The sequence below is a fragment of the Schistocerca piceifrons genome, chromosome 6 (genome assembly GCF_021461385.2).
Source record: "Schistocerca piceifrons isolate TAMUIC-IGC-003096 chromosome 6, iqSchPice1.1, whole genome shotgun sequence".
Classification (NCBI taxonomy): Eukaryota; Metazoa; Arthropoda; class Insecta; order Orthoptera; family Acrididae; genus Schistocerca; species Schistocerca piceifrons.
The window spans coordinates 300,804,322-300,824,191 of NC_060143.1; the positions used below are offsets into that span (position 1 = coordinate 300,804,322).

The 19,870-nt window shown below is 41.9% G+C and overlaps 1 protein-coding gene across 1 annotated transcript in view; it reads right to left on the reverse strand.

Annotated features, from left to right (window-relative positions):
* Nucleotides 1-11,190: 11,190 nt before the first annotated feature.
* The window catches only part of LOC124803284 (luciferin sulfotransferase-like), a 35,728-nt gene continuing 27,048 nt past the window's right edge, over nucleotides 11,191-19,870 (reverse strand). The window contains exons 5-6 of the mRNA XM_047264466.1: nucleotides 15,522-15,616; nucleotides 11,191-11,517 (exon numbers count right to left, since the gene is read on the reverse strand). Coding sequence (XP_047120422.1) covers nucleotides 11,191-11,517; nucleotides 15,522-15,616 — 422 coding nt within the window. The remainder of the gene's footprint in view (nucleotides 11,518-15,521; nucleotides 15,617-19,870) is intronic.

Below are 19,870 nucleotides of genomic sequence, written 5' to 3' on the forward strand. Positions count from 1 at the left end.
CATGACGGTTAGTGTTTAAGTGAAAGTTCCTCATACGACTATGACTATGCAGAGACTGTAGCGAGAGTGGATAATCAACATGTAGCCCGGTATCATTGGTGATCAGTTAGGTCGACCTCATGTGCACAGGCGTACACATTTTGAATATCTGTCGCGGCAATAAGTGAGAGAAGAAAAACGTTCCACGGAATATCACTATTTTGAAGACCATGTCTTGGAAACCAAGCATTTCCGGACATATGTTGTAATGATCTTTCCTATTGTTTGTATATGGGGAATAAATACCCGAAATATGTTCTCTATCTGTGAAATACCCTGTATAAGTTGATGGAAGGAATACATTTCTTGATAAGTTTTGAAGAGTTTTGACAGCACTGCTCTCATCGATGCCAAATTAAAACCAGCTTGGTAAACATGAGGCAGTCAAAAAGTTTCCATTTGAAGGCGTTGCTGCCGGTAGGAGTGGCCGAGCGGTTCTAGGCGCTATGGTCTGGAACCGCGCGACCGCTACGGTCGCAGGTTCGAATCCTGCCTCGGGCATTGATGTGTGTGATGTCCTTAGGTTGGTTAGATTTAAGTAGTTCTAAGTTCTAGGGGACTGATGACCTCAGCGGTTAAGTCCCATAGTGCTCAGAGCCATTTCTTTTCTTTTCTTTTTTTTTATTTTTATTTATTTATTTATTTTTTTTTTTTTTTGAAGGCGTTGCCGAGATATATACACAGTGTGAAGCTATTTTTACCAAATGCATCCATATAGGACCTATATGCTGTTGTTTATTTTCTGGCTGCCGACGGAAAAACACTGGTAGACATCCAGCAGAGAGTGAAGAACGTGTATGGGACAGTATTTCTGTCGAAAACGACCGTTGCGGAATGGTGCGCCAAGTTTCGTGTTGGTCCCTGCTCGGCACATGATGCCGTTCGATCTGCGAGACCAGCCTTACAGGCAACTGGGAGACACTCGAGCGCACTCAGTATTGTCCTGATCTCTCCCCATCACGCCTTCGATCCCTCAAAAAAGGCTTTGAAGAATAGACGATTCCTGCCAGATAAGGATGCGCAGCAATCAGTTACAGACTTCTTCACACACCAGGACACTGTTTTACCAGACAAGTCTCTTCAACCTGGTGCAGCGATGGGTTGTTTGCCTCAGAGCTCAAGGGGATTTTGCCTGTTGGCATACTGATTCTAGACTGTATGGCCTTCCAAAGGAAACTTTTTGATCGTCCCTTATATGTCCCAGAACATCCAACAAATCTGAAAAATTTTTCAAACAAAGATTTTGCTCACTATTCCCTTCGTCAAGATCCCAAAAAGTGGAAGTTATTTAACTCTGCGGCCTAAAGAGTGCCAAGAGGATTGCAGCATCAGTTTTACAGTAGGGAGCGTAAGCATATCGACGCCAAAGACTGAGGCAATACACCTGCAAACCAAAGGGAACAAGATGGAAGAGTTATTGAGCACTTGTCTACAATAGGAACAGCAGCAGCAGCAACACCAGAACCACCTCGTGAAAGAGTTCAACAAGGAAACAATGGGGAGGAACACTTATCGGACATTCAACAGTTGAATGGAAATGATGGCAGTCAGTCGGAACTGGATGCTGATGAGTAGGCTGATTACTGCTGTAATGTGTTCAATGCAAATACATAATTGTGTAAATAGCAAACAAATATAATTTGACGTACAAATCCATACGGCAATGCAAAGGCTATAGTGCGCTATTGTGTTCGACCTGCACTGGATCAGGCAATTCTATGTAGGAGTTCGATAGGGGCGAGTGCTGAGTAGCAGTACCACTAGCATGCGCCAGTGGCTTCAATGTGGCATCAGTTAAGGAATAAAGGTCGCTGTAGGATATTTAATAATGTTTCTGCTGTTTGTATACTAGCGTACAGGTAGACTGTTAACTGTTTTGTGCATATACCTATAATAATCTATATGTAAACCATGGATGGGGGGCAGGAGGGGGCGGAGGGGCTACTGCTGGGGGAGGGGAGGAGGGGTTACTTCTCTCCACAATACCATCAGCGGTTCAATCTGTGCCTCGGATGTGTTAGGTACTGTGTCACATACAAATCGCAAAATATAACATTAAATTATCCTATTACATTATTATTCGCCGCCATTTTTGCGGAATATGTTATGACATCATTAATGGATACACGGCGCACTTGGGATTCAAATACTATTCTTACAAAACTATACTATTAATCTACATTACCTGGTATAGTAACTGCATAAAGGCCTTTCCTAAGTGAAGCTTGACGTTAGCTTGGAGGTGGCATCTTGCTTGTACAGAGACAACTAAGCTTATACTTTACTATAAGACAGTTAGGGTTGATTTTTTAACGTAGGCGCCCTCAAATTATAGATTAAAATTATTATGATAGTTTATGTATGTCAAATCGCAATATTATCGGTAACCACCATGCAGATTTCAAAGTTCAGAAGAACGCGAAATCCCGAAGATTGGCTAAAATTTACAGACGCGCGAAATTTGGCACGGACTTCAATGCGAGATACCTTTAATAAGTTCCACAACGAAACATTGTCTCTAAATTTGGTAGAAAATCCGAAGAAATTCTGGTCGTATGTACAATACACAAGCGCCAAGACGCAGTCAATACCTTCGCTGCGCAGTGCCGATGGTACTGTTACCGACGACTGTGCCGCTAAAGCGGAGTTATTGAACGCAGTTTTCCGAAATTCCTTCATCAGGGAAGATGAATGGAATATTCCAGAATTTGAAACACGAACAGCTGCTAGCATGAGTTTCTTAGAAGTAGACACCTTAGGGGTTGCGAATCAACTCAAATCGCTTGATATGGGCAAGTCTTCAGGTCCAGATTGTATACCGATTAGGTTCCTTTCAGATTACGCTGATACAATAGCTCCCTACTTAGCAATCATATGCAACCGCTCCCTCTCCGATAGATCTGTAGCTACAGATTGGAAAATTGCGCAGGTCGCACCAGTGTTTAAGAAGGGTAGTAGGAGTAATTCATCGAACTACAGACCTATATCATTGACGTCGTTTTGCAGTAGGGTTTTGGAGCATATATTGTATTCAAACATTATGAATCACCTCCAAGGGAACGATCTATTGATACGTAATCGTTCTTCTGCAAGCAGCTAGCTCTTTATTCGCACGAAGTAATGGGCGCTATCGACAGGGGATCTCAAGTTGATTCAGTATTTCTAGATTTCCGGAAAGCTTTTGACACCGTTCCTCACAAGCGACTTCTGATCAAGCTGCGGGCCTATGGGGTATCGTCTCAGTTGTGCGACTGGATTCGTGATTTCCTGGTAGGAAGGTCGCAGTTCGTAGTAATAGACGGCAAATCATCGAGAAAAACTGAAGTGATATCAGGTGTTCCCCAGGGAAGCATCCTGGTGCCTCTGCTGTTCCTGATCTATATTAATGACCTGGGTGACAATCTGAGCAGTTCTCTTAGGTTGTTCGCAGATGATGCTGTAATTTACCGTCTAGTAAGGTCAACCGAAGGAGGACCAGTATCAGTTGCAAAGCGATTTAGAAAAGATTTCAGTATGGTGTGGCAGGTGGCAGTTGACGTTAAATAACGAAAAGTGTGAGGTGATCCACATGAGTTCCAAAAGAAATCCGTTGGAATTCGATTACTTGATAAATAGTACAATTCTCAAGGCTGTAAATTCAACTAAGCACCTGGGTGTTAAAAGTACGAACAACTTCAGTTGGAAAGACCACATAGATAATATTGTGGGAAAGGCGAGCCAAAGGTTGCGTTTCATTGGCAGGACACTTAGAAGATGCAACAAGTCCACTAAAGAGACAGCTTACACTACACTCGTTCGTCCTCTGTCAGAATATTGCTGCGCGGTGTGGGATCCTTAGCAGGTGGGATTGACGGAGGACATCGAAAGGGTGCAAAAAGGGGCAGCTCGTTTTGTATTATCATGTAATAGGGGAGAGAGTGTGGCAGATATGATAGGCGAGTTGGGATGGAAGTCATTAAAGCAAAGACGTTTTTCGTCGCGGCGAGATCTATTTACGAAATTTCAGTCACCAACTTCCGAATGCGAAAATATTTTGTTGAGCCCAACCTACATAGGTAGGAATGATCATCAAAATAAAATAAGAGAAATCAGAGCTCGAACAGAAAGGTTTATGTGTTCGTTTTTCCCGCGCGCTGTTCGGGAGTGGAATGGTAGAGAGATACACTCCTGGAAATGGAAAAAAGAACACATTGACACCGGTGTGTCAGACCCACCATACTTGCCCCGGACACTGCGAGAGGGCTGTACAAGCAATGATCACACGCACGGCACAGCGGACACACCAGGAACCGCGGTGTTGGCCGTCGAATGGCGCTAGCTGCGCAGCATTTGTGCACCGCCGCCGTCAGTGTCAGCCAGTTTGCCGTGGCATACGGAGCTCCATCGCAGTCTTTAACACTGGTAGCATGCCGCGACAGCGTGGACGTGAACCGTATGTGCAGTTGACAGACTTTGAGCGAGGGCGTATAGTGGGCATGCGGGAGGCCGGGTGGACGTACCGCCGAATTGCTCAACACGTGGGGCGTGAGGTCTCCACAGTACATCGATGTTGTCGCCAGTGGTCGGCGGAAGGTGCACGTGCCCGTCGACCTGGGACCGGACTGCAGCGACGCACGGATGCACGCCAAGACCGTAGGATCCTACGCAGTGCCGTAGGGGACCGCACCGCCACTTCCCAGCAAATTAGGGACACTGTTGCTCCTGGGGTATCGGCGAGGACCATTCGCAACCGTCTCCATGAAGCTGGGCTACGGTCCCGCACACCGTTAGGCCGTCTTCCGCTCACGCCCCAACATCGTGCAGCCCGCCTCCAGTGGTGTCGCGACAGGCGTGAATGGTGGGACGAATGGAGACGTGTCGTCTTCAGCGATGAGAGTCGCTTCTGCCTTGGTGCCAATGATGGTCGTATGCGTGTTTGGCGCCGTGCAGGTGAGCGCCACAATCAGGACTGCATACGACCGAGGCACACAGGGCCGACACCCGGCATCATGGTGTGGGGAGCGATCTCCTACACTGGCCGTACACCACTGGTGATCGTCGAGGGGACACTGAATAGTGCACGGTACATCCAAACCGTCATCGAACCCATCGTTCTACCATTCCTAGACCGGCAAGGGAACTTGCTGTTCCAACAGAACAATGCACGTCCGCATGTATCCCGTGCCACCCAACGTGCTCTAGAAGGTGTAAGTCAACTACCCTGGCCAGCAAGATCTCCGGATCTGTCCCCCATTGAGCATGTTTGGGACTGGATGAAGCGTCGTCTCACGCGGTCTGCACGTCCAGCACGAACGCTGGTCCAACTGAGGCGCCAGGTGGAAATGGCATGGCAAGCCATTCCACAGGACTACATCCAGCATCTCTACGATCGTCTCCATGGGAGAATAGCAGCCTGCATTGCTGCGAAAGGTGGATATACACTGTACTAGTGCCGACATTGTGCATGCTCTGTTGCCTGTGTCTATGTGCCTGTGGTTCTGTCAGTGTGATCATGTGATGTATCTGACCCCAGGAATGTGTCAATAAAGTTTCCCCTTCCTGGGACAATGAATTCACGGTGTTCTTATTTCAATTTCCAGGAGTGTAGTATGATTGTGGTTCGATGAACCCTCTGCCAAGCACTTAAATGTGAATTGCAGAGTAGTCATGTAGATGTAGATGTAGATGTAGAAGTATCCATACATGTGTCTACAGGAAATTTCCTTGCCTAAAGATCTTGGTATACCAGTCCGGAGACCACTACAGAATGGAGCAAGTGATTGATCCCTGTGCAGACTGTTCAGATATGTACACAATGACTCGTGTCATTCTTTTGAACTACCTTGTTAAGGGATATAATTACGTCACTTTGGCAGTTATTGGTAACAGCTCGCTGCTATTGCTGCTGTAATCATATTATTTTTTCTCTGTTTTATGTGTATTACGACGTCAGTATCATCGTCTCTTCAAACTGGCATTGTAATGGTGCCACACAGCGTATTTTGCAAGCATTTTAGAATTTTCCGACGTCTTATACACAGAAAATAATTAATTTACGACTCTGTTGTGTTTTACCATCACAGATCTGACTGCAAACTGCTGTTATTATACACAGCCTTCAGTAGGTCTGTGTCATTTCTAGTAATAGTAGTAACTGGCAATCAGTAGCATCGTTTGTATTGTTTCTAGTGAACAAAATGATGCAGTATTTTTATCCATCCTAAAATGGTGCTTGAGAAAAATTTAAATGTGGATGTATTTAACTCGAGGGGTCATTTTATGAGTTACATAAGCAGTAGGCCTAATTAATTACATTCAGTTCGTCTATTTACCTGTTTACCATAATATTTTTAGCTAACACCTATTTTTCTGCAGTTACAAGCCTGGTCGCGTTAGTTTTATGACATCGAGTTATTAGGGATACATTCTCAAATGTCAGCATGTGTTGAATTCTAGCCCTGGGGTATGTACCTTAGCATTTTGGGCACTAAAATGGCGAATATGTGTATATATGGAAATTAATTCACACTTACTTTTTCCCTGCAGACATGTTTTTGCAATATTATGATACCATTGTAACTGATTTGAGTCTCACAGCGTTTTTACATAATATTAATCTCAACCAGCAATGTCAATCTTCCACTCATCATGCTGCCGACTTATTTTGCAGACATTTCAGAATTTTTAGGGCATCGTAGGTGTGGAAAATAATTAATTTACGACTCTATTGCGTGTTTTAACTTACTAAAGGTGGCGGAGGTAGGTGTGAAAGAGATCGCAGGTACGGTGGTTTTTCAGTTAACGCCTAAAGCGCACCTATAAGCTTGGGTGAAGAACTCCGTGTCTTTGGGGAACACTGATTTCAGAGATCAATGTGTCTTCTGTTTAGGAATGATTAGCAAAAATTAAGAACGAACACGTGAAAAAATTTACGTGTCGTGCCACAACTGTAGGTTTTGTCAGTAGAAACTTTGTTTTTGGTTATCAGTGAACCACTTGTGACCACATCTGCATTAATATTTGTTTTTCACTGTGTAGTGCATGGTGGAACGCACTTCGAAGCAATGTGGAACAAGAAAACTGTGCAATCTATTAGTAGCAGCAAAAAGCTACACACAAAGATCGAATATTGCTCGATTTTACAATGCTGCCCTCTGCTCGTGATAGGATCAAACAGGATGTGAAACAGGACATGCTTTTCTTTCACATTTTCCAAGGTTGTGCGATGACATTTAAAGTAAAATTCATTTTCAACAAATACGAGTTCCCAGCTCGTTGTTTATATTTTAGATGAAAATGTTGGTTTTTAATTGTTTTTGAGGAAATATGCTGTCTACTTTTTCTAATATTCCACGGAGAATGATTTACAGCTTCAAATGAAATTCGTCACTGGCATGGTGTAACAGTGGCTTCTGAAAATCAATCCTTCCAAGACCCAGGCAATCGTCATAGGTTGTACCACTTGTTCCTTCCGGCTCCTTGATTTCTCCCTTACCATCTGCGCCCATCCTGTCCGCATCTCCCCCCACCCTCACCTACCTTTGTCTCACCACTGACCCTCACCTCACCTTTATCCCTCATCTCCGCTCTATCCAATCCAAAGCCCACAACCGCCTCCAACTCCTCAAACTCCTCTTTGGCCTGACATGAGGGTTGAACCCCTCTATGATCCTCCACACCTACAAATCCTTAATCCATCCCATCCTCTGTTATGCCAGTACCGCCTCTATATCTGCTCCCCCCCCTCACAAATTCTATATGTCCCTCCCAATCCTCAAGTGTCATACACTTCGCCTCGCCTTCCGTATATGCCTCCCATCCTCCATGCGAATCCTCTATGATCTGATTCCTTTGCCCCATCTGCTCCTTTTCCTTGAACAAATCCACATCCTCTACACATCTTCTGATTGCTCATTTACTCTCCAACCCCCACCCTCTGCCGCGCTTTCACTGTTGTCTCCCCCTACCCTTCACCTCTCCACCCTTCATCTCCTTTCCTAAGGTGACTTCTGTCGACTCCCTCTCCTGGATGTTGCCCTCTCTCCCTCCATTTATCCCTCCTATCAACTCTGATCCTCACCGCCTTTCCTCTGTCCTTTCCCTGAGCTTCTTCCTCCCCCCCTTCCATCCTGTTTTTTTCCCCACCTAACCTCTCTCTGTCTCCCTTCTCTCTCCTAAGTCCTTTCTGCTCTCCCCTCCACTGCCTTTCCCACTTCTTCTCGCATCCGCTCAGCCCCACCCCCTTTTCTATGTCCCCTCCCACCACTGGATCCCCCTTTTTTTCTTCCCTTCCTCCCCTCTTTTCCCCCTCATAGACCTGGGTCCTCTCCTCTCCCCCCATCTGCCGCCATGTCACCTGTGTAGTGCTGGTATAACTGAGTGTTCAGTGTTGTGTTGTCCATCTCCTGTCAGTGTTGTGAACAGCCGCCATACTGTCTCTAGTTGTGTTTTTTATCTTGTGATAACAGGAACCAGACTGTCGCCGTGTTTTTTAATTGTGCCTGTCTACATCTTCTGTGTCTTCATCCGCATCATCACTGCAATGTTTTTATATTTTAAATTCCACAACTTTCCGGTATTTTACAATGCCTCCGTTTTATCGCCTGTTTTCTTGTTTTTTTATATTCTCATTATGTTTTTTAACTTTTTGTAGGCTTTAGAGCAGCATATTACGCTGCTGCCAGGGGGGGTGGTGGGGGGGAATTGAAATCCAATAAAGAAAAAAAAAAGAATTGCCATTGTGATTGGTGCAACAGTCCTTAAACGAATTTTTGGAAATCAGTAATGTAAACAGCTGACAGATTCTTCAGTGATTCAGATACTTCATCGTATTTAGCCTCTCAGCAGGGATGCATGGGTGTGCATGGTGCAGGATGGGTGTGCTTCATGCAAGCTGCAGGTGTGCAGGGTGTAGGGAAGCAAGTGGTGCTTGTGGCTGGTTGCTGATGCTGATGCAGATACTGATGTCAGCGAAATATGATATGCATCGGAACTGCAGTCAACTCTCGCTCTCACAAAAGTCTGGATGCATTGTTGCACTTCATGCTGACAACATGCACGCCACTGGTTACAGAGTGGAAGCACTCTGGGCTGGGGATGTTTCGTGCAAACTTCAGAAGAGCAGGGGGGAATCAGTCCTCCCCTCCTCTCCCCCTCCCCTCCTCCTACCCACCCTACTTGACCTTAGCACACGGTTCCTGGGAAAGCTTTGGAGATAAAGAAGTGCTGATGCTACTATCAGCAAATACGACAGGTGCTATTGCTTCAGCTGTAATATGACACCACAGATAAGAAAGCACTGGTGCTGATGTCAGCACATTCTCCGCCAGAACATACACAGCTCTACTGCTTGATAGGCTCCAAAGTGTCTTCTACATTGAGAGCAATTGGTAGCAAACAAATTTTTTTTCTTGGTAGTTGGATTGATTATTTCTACTAACTTTTACAACCAAAATCTCTTATTGAATTCACTAGGATTTTATCTTTTCAGTTCCCTTTCACCTTCTTGATAGGATCCGAAGTGTCTACTAGATTGAGAGCAATTGGTAACAGAAAAATTCCTGATTTAAAGATTTTTTTTTGTTGTTGTTGGATTGATTATTTATGCTAACTTTTATAACCAAAATCTCTTCATGAATTCACTAGGTTTTTATCTTTTCAATTCTTCTGTGACAGTTTATTGCCAGTGTGTTAACATAGATTTTTATTTAAATAATTATTTCCTGCTTTTTAGTGTCATGTATGCGAAATTATTCAATCGATTTCAAAAATTTCGTTATGACAGAAACGAGACATGTGTAAAATTTCAGGTTTAGTTCAGTTTCTCTTCACCTGAGTCAAACAATCTACTGCTTCTTATTCCCTATATCTCGCGATAAAATAGTGAAATTCTTCTTTATGAACTTCTCCATAAATTTGTGCCTCATTACTACTGTTTCAAAGGTTACACGATGCTTTGCTCTGTAATTTTCACGTCTCGTAAATCTTCTCTAGTGTCTTCTAAGCAGCTAATTTTGGTCTTGTCTGACTTAGTAATGATGATAAGACCTTCGATGAGGCTGTTGTTCTACATTGTATAAATATAGCCATAGAATTTTAATTACCTCTTGTACACAGTGTGAATGAACTTACCTATCACGTATGGAGATCAGACGTTCTCCTCTTCATCCAATTTTCATTATATTGTGTGTGTCCATAATTTTCCGAAGGCTTTTCAGGTCCTATTTCTCCAATAGTTAATCCCAGTGATGCATATAGTGCTTCTAGGAAAAGTAGATATTGCTACGCGAATTAAGTTACTTATGAGATAATTGTCTGGATAGAAATCAAGTTTGATATACCATATTTTTAAATTGGACTATTTATTTCAATAAAAATCTATTTTAATATACATCATTTTTATACTGGACCAAATGTATAAAATAATTTCTGATAGCCTCATACTGATTCCTAACTCCATACAGACGGTCCTGAAAATTTTTGAGCGTGATATTTAATAGCTATGAAAATACTTGTAAAATTTAGAACGAAAAATTTGGAGTGCAGGCATATAATAATGAGGTGAACTATTCAGGAACGCATGAATGTATTACAAGCGCCTCATGTTTTTCGTTTTAAATCTTAGGAGTATTTCCGTAAATTTAACAGTGGAGATATTCGAGCTCACAAAAGCTTACCGTCGATCGTTCTTCCCGCAAACAATTCACCCCTGGAACGGGAAAAGGGAGAGATCGTAGTGGTACTCTCCGCCACACACCAGGCAAGCAGGTGAGTTAATATTGCATGTCATCCAGTTTTCAGTTGTGATGTAAGTAGTGAGTCTCTGGCTCACTGGAAGTAGGTTTAAAATCAGTTGCAAAATTTGTGCTGTGCGGACAGAAAGACATGAAAGCGACCTAATAAAAACGTGATAAATATATTACTGATAGTGAAACTACAGAGTTTGAATATTTGAAACTTTTTATTGACTGTTTCTCGAAAGTACAAAACATTTTAACAGATTATTATTTGACCAGAGGTGAAGAGGTCAGTAAGAACATGTCAGTGAGTCTGTAGCGACATTTAGTGATGGACCCACAGGGCCCAGATAGCTTCGTGTTTTCCTGGTCGGGTTCTACCGCGCCAGCGATTGAGATGTGTGTGTCTTTGTGTGTGTGTCCGTCTGACAGCTTCCTAGGCGTGCCCCCCGGAGATGCCGACGGTGTAGCCAGTGCCGCTGGTCTTCTCCTGGATCCACTTGTCGAAGCGCTCGGCGAATCCTGGAGGGAACTCGTTCCTCCAGCCGCCCGGCTGGCCGCGCCGCATGAACTTGGGCAGGTCGGCCGCGTTCGGGTCGAGGCCCATGCCCTTGCGCACGGCGGCCACGTAGCCCTCCTTGTTCACGGCGGGGTTCGTCTTCATGTTGTCGAAGCTCAGGTGGTCCACCAGCTTCTGCAGCAGATCCTCGCTTACGTCCGTAGACATGAAGCGCGCGCACCGCCGTACTGCTGCCGGAAGGTCCTGCAAGGCAATTCAGACAGGTGCTTACTTCGTCACTTGTTTCCAGGCTCGGGTCCACGATTCGCTTGAGGTGGAGGGGGGATGTCTCAGTTACCGTCCACTGTCACGTTTCCATCAGAAGCGCCACGTTCCTTATGGATCATTTCTATTAAAAGGTACTGCAGTGGGTGAAGTTGCCTTCAGCGCAAGCAAGTATATCATTAAAAAATGGTTCAAATGGCTCTAAGCACTATGCGACTCAACATCTGAGGTCATCAGTCCCCTACACTTAGAACGACTTAAACCTAACTAACCTAAAAACATCACACACATCCATGCCTGAGGCAGGATTCGAACCTGCGACCGTAGCGGTCAAGCGGTTCCGGACTGAAGCGCTTAGAACCGCTCGGTCACACCGGCCGGCAATAACTATGAAAATACTTGTAAGATTTATAGCGGTAAACGTAGGATGCATGCGATGGATACGTAAGTCAACTATTCATGCATTTATTATTTTCTGCATGTACTAAACGTTTTTTGTCATAAACCTTACAAGTATTTTTATAACTATTAAAGTTCACAATGACAGGTTTTCAGAACTATCTCTATGTGGGTATCAATCTGTATGGAGCTAGGGGAAATTATTTTATATTTAAAAAAAAAAGGCTAGGAGAAACTATTTTATATTTTTCAGTCTGATTTAAAATATGCTATATTATAGAATTTATTTTTATTTAAATAATTATTTTTTGCTTTTTAGTCGTGCATGTTAAACCTGTCAATCGATTTTAAACATTTTGATGAGATTATAACAGAGAGATGTGCTAAATTTCAGGTTTATGTTAGAGTCTTTCCACTTGATCATATTTAAAATAGAACAGCATTATACCAGTTCGCTATTAACTTAAGTGCAGCTAGTCACGGAGATCCACTGTATGGTGTAATTATTGTATGATATCGAAACTTGGTACATATTCTATTGGGTTAATGCCGAACCGATTTACCCTGGAAAGAATTCAGTTCAAATTTCTGGAGCTGTACAACATCTCGTCGATGTCCCTGGTGACCATATAACACAAATCTTGTAGGTGACAGTTAATAACAAAATCAGCGCGATGCCTTTCTCACCTATTTGACCATTGTTACCCACATACCATTCCTAATCTGCTACGTAAGGAAACATTTCTGTACGTCTTTCTTGCAGTGAGAGCACCAATTGGACCCTGGTGGCCATACTTGGAACTAACATTTTTCCAGCGTATATCGATTTCACATTATCATATTACAATATCTACCAAGTTTCACTGGCATTAAAACCCACTCTGGACTTCTGAGAGTAGCTGTACTTTCACTGAAACCACCTGGTACCTATCTAGTAGTAAGATATAAAATGCAAAATTAATTTTATATAATTTCATATAAGACTTTTATGTGAATACTATCTTTATATCAGTGTCTTTGCCCTTCTTCACATCTTCCTCCTCTCTCTGTCCACCCCCTCTAATTGTCCATCGTCTTCCCTAATTCTCTGTCTACTTCCTCCTCCTCCCTCTACCTACATCTCTCCTCCTCCCCTCTCTGTCCGTCTCGTCCTTGGCCATCTCTGTCCATCTCCCCCTCTCACTTCTCTGTGGCTATCTGTTTATCCTCCCTCTCTCTGTACATCTCTTACTACCACTTCTCCTTATCCTCATCCAGCTTCATCTTTTCGTCTCCTTCTCCTCTTGTCTCTGTCCTCTCACTCTCCTCCCTCTCACTACCCATCCCTTCCATCTCTCTCAGCCATGTTGTACTTACATACACCTCCTGAGACGCAGCCCAATAGTACTTGGTCACGCAGGGTAACCTACATGTCAGGTGTTACCAAACACTTTAACTTTCGCCACACTGGGTAGTCACACAGTCTGAGGCGCCTTGTCATAGTTCACATGGCCTCCCCCTGTCGGACGTTCGAGTCCTCTCTCGGGCATAGATGTGTGTGTTGTCCTTAGCGTCAGTTTGTTTAAGTTAGATTAAGTAGTGTGTAAGTCTAGGGACTGATGACCTCAGCAGTTTGTTCCCTTAGAAGCTTACCACAAATTTCTGAAAATTTTCACTCTCACACCCTCCCCTACCGATTAGATTGACAAGAAAGCGAGATAATACTAAATTGTCATCCAGTTCTGAGCGAAGTTTAAAGTTTCAGGTCTCTAGGTTTAGTTTAAATTAAATTCCAAATTTTGCGGCGAATAGACGGACAGACAAGAAAACTATCCAATAAAAATGTTTAAAATATTCGTAATTAAGAAACCCAAAATTCAGGGAAGTTTTAGAAATCATAAGAAAGACACCACAATATAGAGAAACTGATAATAAATATAATTTAATAATAAGTGGGATTGTATTTTGAAACGAATTACCCTTGAGAGATTACGAAGATGCAGGAAGTTCAGTTCAGTGTTATAACGACATGAAGCCAGTGACCTCTGACGTCTCCGAAAATAGTGAAAGCGTTAACTGGATGGCACAAAGTAACATTCCGTGAGAAAAATCAGGTGAGATCACTGTACATCATTAGGGAAGGAATGGTGCTGATTCCATGTATTTTGAGATTCTTCGTCAATACTGAACTGCCTTTACCGTTAGACGCAAGACTACATAAAAGTTTCACATATATAAAAAATGTTCTGTACTACGTATGGTAGAATACACACTTATTGAACAATGTCATTCTTGTATGTAGTTTGAAAGTCGTAACACATCACGGGATCGTGACACAGACGTTGCATCGTGGGTGACAAGAAAAAGTGCGGGGTCCGGAATCTTATTAACTGGACAGTGGTGGGATACCAACCTCAATATCACCAGCCATAAGGCCCAAAAACCTAGCGTGATGAGTCTGAGTTGCAATATCACCTCATAGCCGGACCCCTTGTCATCCACAGCACTCTTGCAGCACTGCTGTCCGTCGACGACATTCTACGCCTCGTTTTGCTGCACTTCATGAGTAGCCATCCTGGGCTTACATTCAGTAAGATACTACCCTTCCGCACACACGGCGAGAGGTTTTACTGCTTTTATTCTTGCCTACCAAATCCTACCTTGGCCAGCAAGGTCGCCAAATCCCTCCCCAATTGAGAACGATTGGATCATTATGGCCAGGGCCCTCCAACTATCTCGGGATTTTGATAATCTGTCGCTCCAACCGGACAGACTCTGGCACGATATCCCTCAGGAGGACTCTGTCAATCAATGCCAATGAGAATGACTGCTTGTACAAGGGGCTGAGGTGGACCGACGCTTTACTGACTTGCTCAGTTTGTGAACCTCTTTCTCTTGAATAAATCATCCAGTTTTTCTGGAACCATAATCATTTGTTTGAACGTAAATGTAAGTCACATCTACCGATCTCCCACCCCTTCGGATAATTCCCTTTTTTTTGTCTTAGAGAGTACGTAAAAGTAAATATCACTTGAACGACCCAGTGATTCCTCAACACTGTAAACTATAATCAGAACAACTAGTGCATCTGTAAATGACACAATCTGGTACTTTTTCTTATCAGAACAGGTCCACAGAAGCTAATGTTTCGAGCTACTGACATGGCGAAGGCTGGCTGCAAGTGTGTGACGTCATGATAATCCCCTTATTTACCTCCATGGTCTCTAATGTCTTGATTATGCACACAAAGTGTTCAGTCATGGTACATACATGTTTGTATATAGGCTTTTGTTTCCTAGGAACATGGACCGTGCACGCGAATAGTTGTTGCCGTGACATTCATCGAATCGACGAATGACGTTGAAGCACATTATGTGAAGACACAGTTACAAACTAAGTGACCACGAATTCTTAATACTGCTATATCTGTTTTTCTTGCTTTTATATATTTATTTTAGAGTAATTCTGAGTATGAGGACTTGCATCCTCGAAACGAGTTACTCCAAGTGCTTTTGCTTTATGAAGGGAGATTGAGTCTAGATTTTAACACTGAGTTTAACAACCATGACCTCTCTTCCATCATGGATACAAAAAATTGTACTTACCCTCTTCATTTCTTCATAAGTGGTGAAGAGGACGTTCGGCTGATCCCGAAGCTTCCAGTAGCCCAAGATGTGCGCCCAGTATGGGCCGTACGGAACTGAAACATTAGAACGCTTGTCATAAAGCGAAGCTAAGTTTTTTTATGTTTGTTTGATAAAGATATGAAGTGCCCCCGATATGATATCTGCAACATATTATTACTTTTACCATGTTGCCAAAAAAGAAACTATATTATGAGCTCACTGTTTTTCAGCAAACTCTCTTCTTCTTTTGGTCAAGAGTGCTCTTCCATGAGATGCCTAATCCCATGACAGTTAGAACGTGACGAGAGCATAGTGATTATCATTCTCCTGAACTGCGAACTCCAATTTTTCAAATTTTTTATTCCGTTTTTGCAATTTTATTAGGTATCGAAGTACGCCAGCTTTATCATTCAAGAGAACAGTTGAAGTTCGAGGCCCTGACCAAGTAAGGTAGGAAATTAGTGTAAATTTACAGATCAATAATTCGTCGAAATCACAGTTATTATGGACTGCTGGACATGGATGACTCGGACAGGGAAACACTGCGGTATTCACATCACGTATACTAGCTAGAGGACAGGGACTCTAAATCAGGCCAGCTGGACAGAGCACCTGAATACCAATCCAATGTCTAAGCCGCTGGGAGGACATTACAAATATTACGTACCTAATCTGAAAACTATGGGTCTTGATGGAGAAACGAATCCAGCTGCACACAGAGTGAGGATTATGATCTAATAAAGAAACTGGCCTCGTATGTATTAGGGATAACGATGGTTCGATGGCAACAACATTTAGATTTTCTAAGTCTTTTCCCCTCAATAATCTAAAAGAATGATAATATTAAATTGGAAACACTTGGTAATAGTCTGCAAAATTATGTTTATTTGGTCGTGAATAGCCGTCTGACTTATTAGGCCATCTTTATCTGACAAAGTATCTCCCAGATAAAAATAACGTACGACTTACAGAGATATTATTTACACAGAAGACACAAATACGATGATATATAACGTGTTCGCAGATGAAAGTGTTACTTTTTTGTCTTGTAGAAAAAGTTACACTAGCTAAGAAAGAAAACAAAGTTTTTTATGTGGAGACACATTTAACAGCTGATGAGAAGTAATACTGAATTTGCAATCTGAATCTAGTATTTGCAACTAAAACTTAATTTAACAAAGGAGAAACAAACAATTACGTTTCGGCATTTAATACTAAGGTGGAATTCTCTGTCATATGTTTCTTGATTTCCGGTATACCCAGTAGTGTCATTATTCTTTACATTCTGTTTAGAAAAGAAGACAATGTGTCATCTTTCTATATTTTCTGTTAGGAAAAGCAGAAAGATGACCCTACTGTAAAAACTGGAAATCAATAAAACGTATGACACCGATTACCAACTTACTATTAAATGACCAAACACAGTTTACTTTTTGCCCTGTGTTAAATTAAGCCGTCGTTACAAATACTAGATTGAAATTGTTCAATAGTTGTTAAACGTGCCTCCTCATAAAAAACTTTGTTTGCTTCCTCAGGTAATGTAATTATTTCTGCATGATTAAAAAACATAACACTTTCCTGTGTCAACACTCCGCACGTCTTCATTTTGGTACCTTTTGTATCTTCGTGCAAAAAATCTGTCTAAGTAGCAATGCATTTTATCTGTTTTTGCGACATTCAGTTGTCATCTAAAGATAGAGTAAGACGCCGGAACCTAGTTCCTGACCAAATAAACACAATTTAGCTGAACACTAGGAAGTGTATCCTATTTAACAGTGTCATATTCTGCCGAGCACTGACGGTAAACTCAAGTAGTGTTAAAAGAATGGTATTTTTTGCCAGTTGCCATACGTTTTATTATCAACTGTTTTTAGCTAGTGTGTGCTTTTTCTTAGCCATAAGATGTAACTGCTGACTGCGCGGTAAATATACCAAACGCCAGTAAGTAAAGAAAACTAGAATTTTTTTGAGTGGGAGCGAACGTTTCAAAGCAAAGATCATGGCATTCATCTTAAGAGAATTGCTATAAACACGAGAATTCTAAGTCTGGATGTCCGTGTGGTGATTTGAACCTCTCACTTACGTAATAAAAGCCCATCGCCATATCACTGCACCCCCTCTGCAGAGTTGTTTCAAGAACCCATGAGCGGCCTCGGCTCGATTTTTTTTTTTAAGAAAAGAGAAACAATCACGTTGCAGTTTTTATCATTTTATGAAAGTTATTAATGTCACTATTCTCCCTCTGAAATGAGAATTGTGTGAGGTGTTTCAGTTTCCATAGTAAACAGTTTTATTACAAGTTGGAACAAAAACAGTCATTGCTTGTACGGGTGCTTGTGTGTTTCTAGTGCGTTTCACGACGAAAGTTTGGCGCTAATTTTTGGACAAATGTATGATGTGAAGAGAGCAAGAACAATTCACCAAGGATAGGCGTGACGAATGCGTCACAGCAAACATTATATGACTAGAAAAACCATTCACGTCACTGCACGTCAATGTTTCTGGAAATACTATAGTTGATTGCAGCAGCACGTTCTGCTTGTTCAGTTCGGTGCGATACTTTCCTCTGGAAGATCTGCTGACAATTTCAGGCGGTGTTTCAAAATCTCGTAATATTTCCAGTGAACTCTCATTACCGGTAAATTAAGTAAGAATTTCACATGTCTCAATGAGCGTGTAAAATGTGTGTAGTAAATGCCAGTCTCATTGATTGAAGCTGGTTTTTGTGGCTCTCCATAGTTTTCATTTTTGTTCATTTCATTGTTGGAAACTCAAATTTAATGAATTACATGTGAATTCCTTTATTATGAAGAATCCATTGTGAATATTCAGTTCAACACCTACGCAAGCAGTTTATGTTAGAAACAGAAACTTATTTAAACGCATATGAATTCCTTGACTATGGCGAGACCGTGGTGAAATATTTCGGCACACGTCCGTCGATGCTGTTCATACGTGGAAAGCCAACCAGGCTTGGATATGAGGTGTCGTGCCTAAACAGTGACAGTAGATATTTGGTGAATTTAAAGGCTACTTAAGGGGAAAAACACCCTAGCGATGGCAAAGCAATGGTTCTTGCGATTTCTTTTGTAGGCGAACTGGCAAGTGATAAAATAACATTACCATATAGTTACAGACGATTTATTCACTAGCTAGAATCTTTTCGAGGGTTCAAAGAATGTAGGTATTCGGGAACTGGGACAATAATGGACCACTGAATTCCAAAAGATTTCAATTTCATGAGGTAATGAAGCTAATGAGCGTTGAAATTTTGAAGAAACTCAAAAAAAAAAAAACAAGATGCTATTTTAACAGAAAAATTTATGGATAGTAATATGGTCCTTATGGATTCAGATTGACTAGGATGAAAACGACAAACGCTCCTAACAAGCAGTAACTGAAGGAATCGATAGAAAAAAACATGCTAACACACAAGAACTTATTTTGAGATCTTACATGCTATATGTTTCGCTGGACTGAAAGACAAGAACATAAACACAACAAGACAAAATAATACGTAGCCAAAACAGTTCTTACTGACAATAAATGTGGAATTACTAGTTCTCAGCATGAATCAGACAATACTGTCAGACTAAGGCTTACTAAATTGAACGTTACATCTTTCTACCGCTACCCCTTCAATATTTATGCCTAATGAAAACATGGGTAAGACAGACAGAATGGACCATGAAATCAACGAGTGTCGTATTTCTGTTGGAGGAAAGAAACAGCACTGGTCAGTACACGGACGTGGCTTTTTGATAGCACAATGAAAATGACATAGAGGAAAATGATAACACTTGGTTTCAAGTGATCTGACATACATTTTTAAATACAAAACTCGTGAAAAATCTGCAGGACTAACGGAGGTTTCGACAAAGAATTCGATGAGTGTTCTAAACAATAAACACTATAATCGCACAGATCTCCTCCTCTGAGAGATAGAAGAAAATATGAAGGAATTTGCAAAAGCAAGGCAGCACAATCGATGTTGCATCACTTGAGGAAAATGTGGTGCATTAAATAAAATATTCCATTGCATACGAAACAACAATTATTTAGTTTTTATGACGATTTAATCTCAGTTCTGATGTTTAAACTTTGATACTTTGGCCACCATAAAAGTGGTTTACTAAATACTTACATCCACCGATTAGGCAAAGATGTACTTACTGATACTGACATAAATCTGTCTTACGCAGAATATACAGTTTCTTTCGGCCCTCTACTGTATGTCGGTACAAACGATGAGTGTCACACGCCACCCCTTCCTTATTAAATACTGATAACAATCTTGTAGAATTTTTATAGGTCTGAACTAAAGTTAT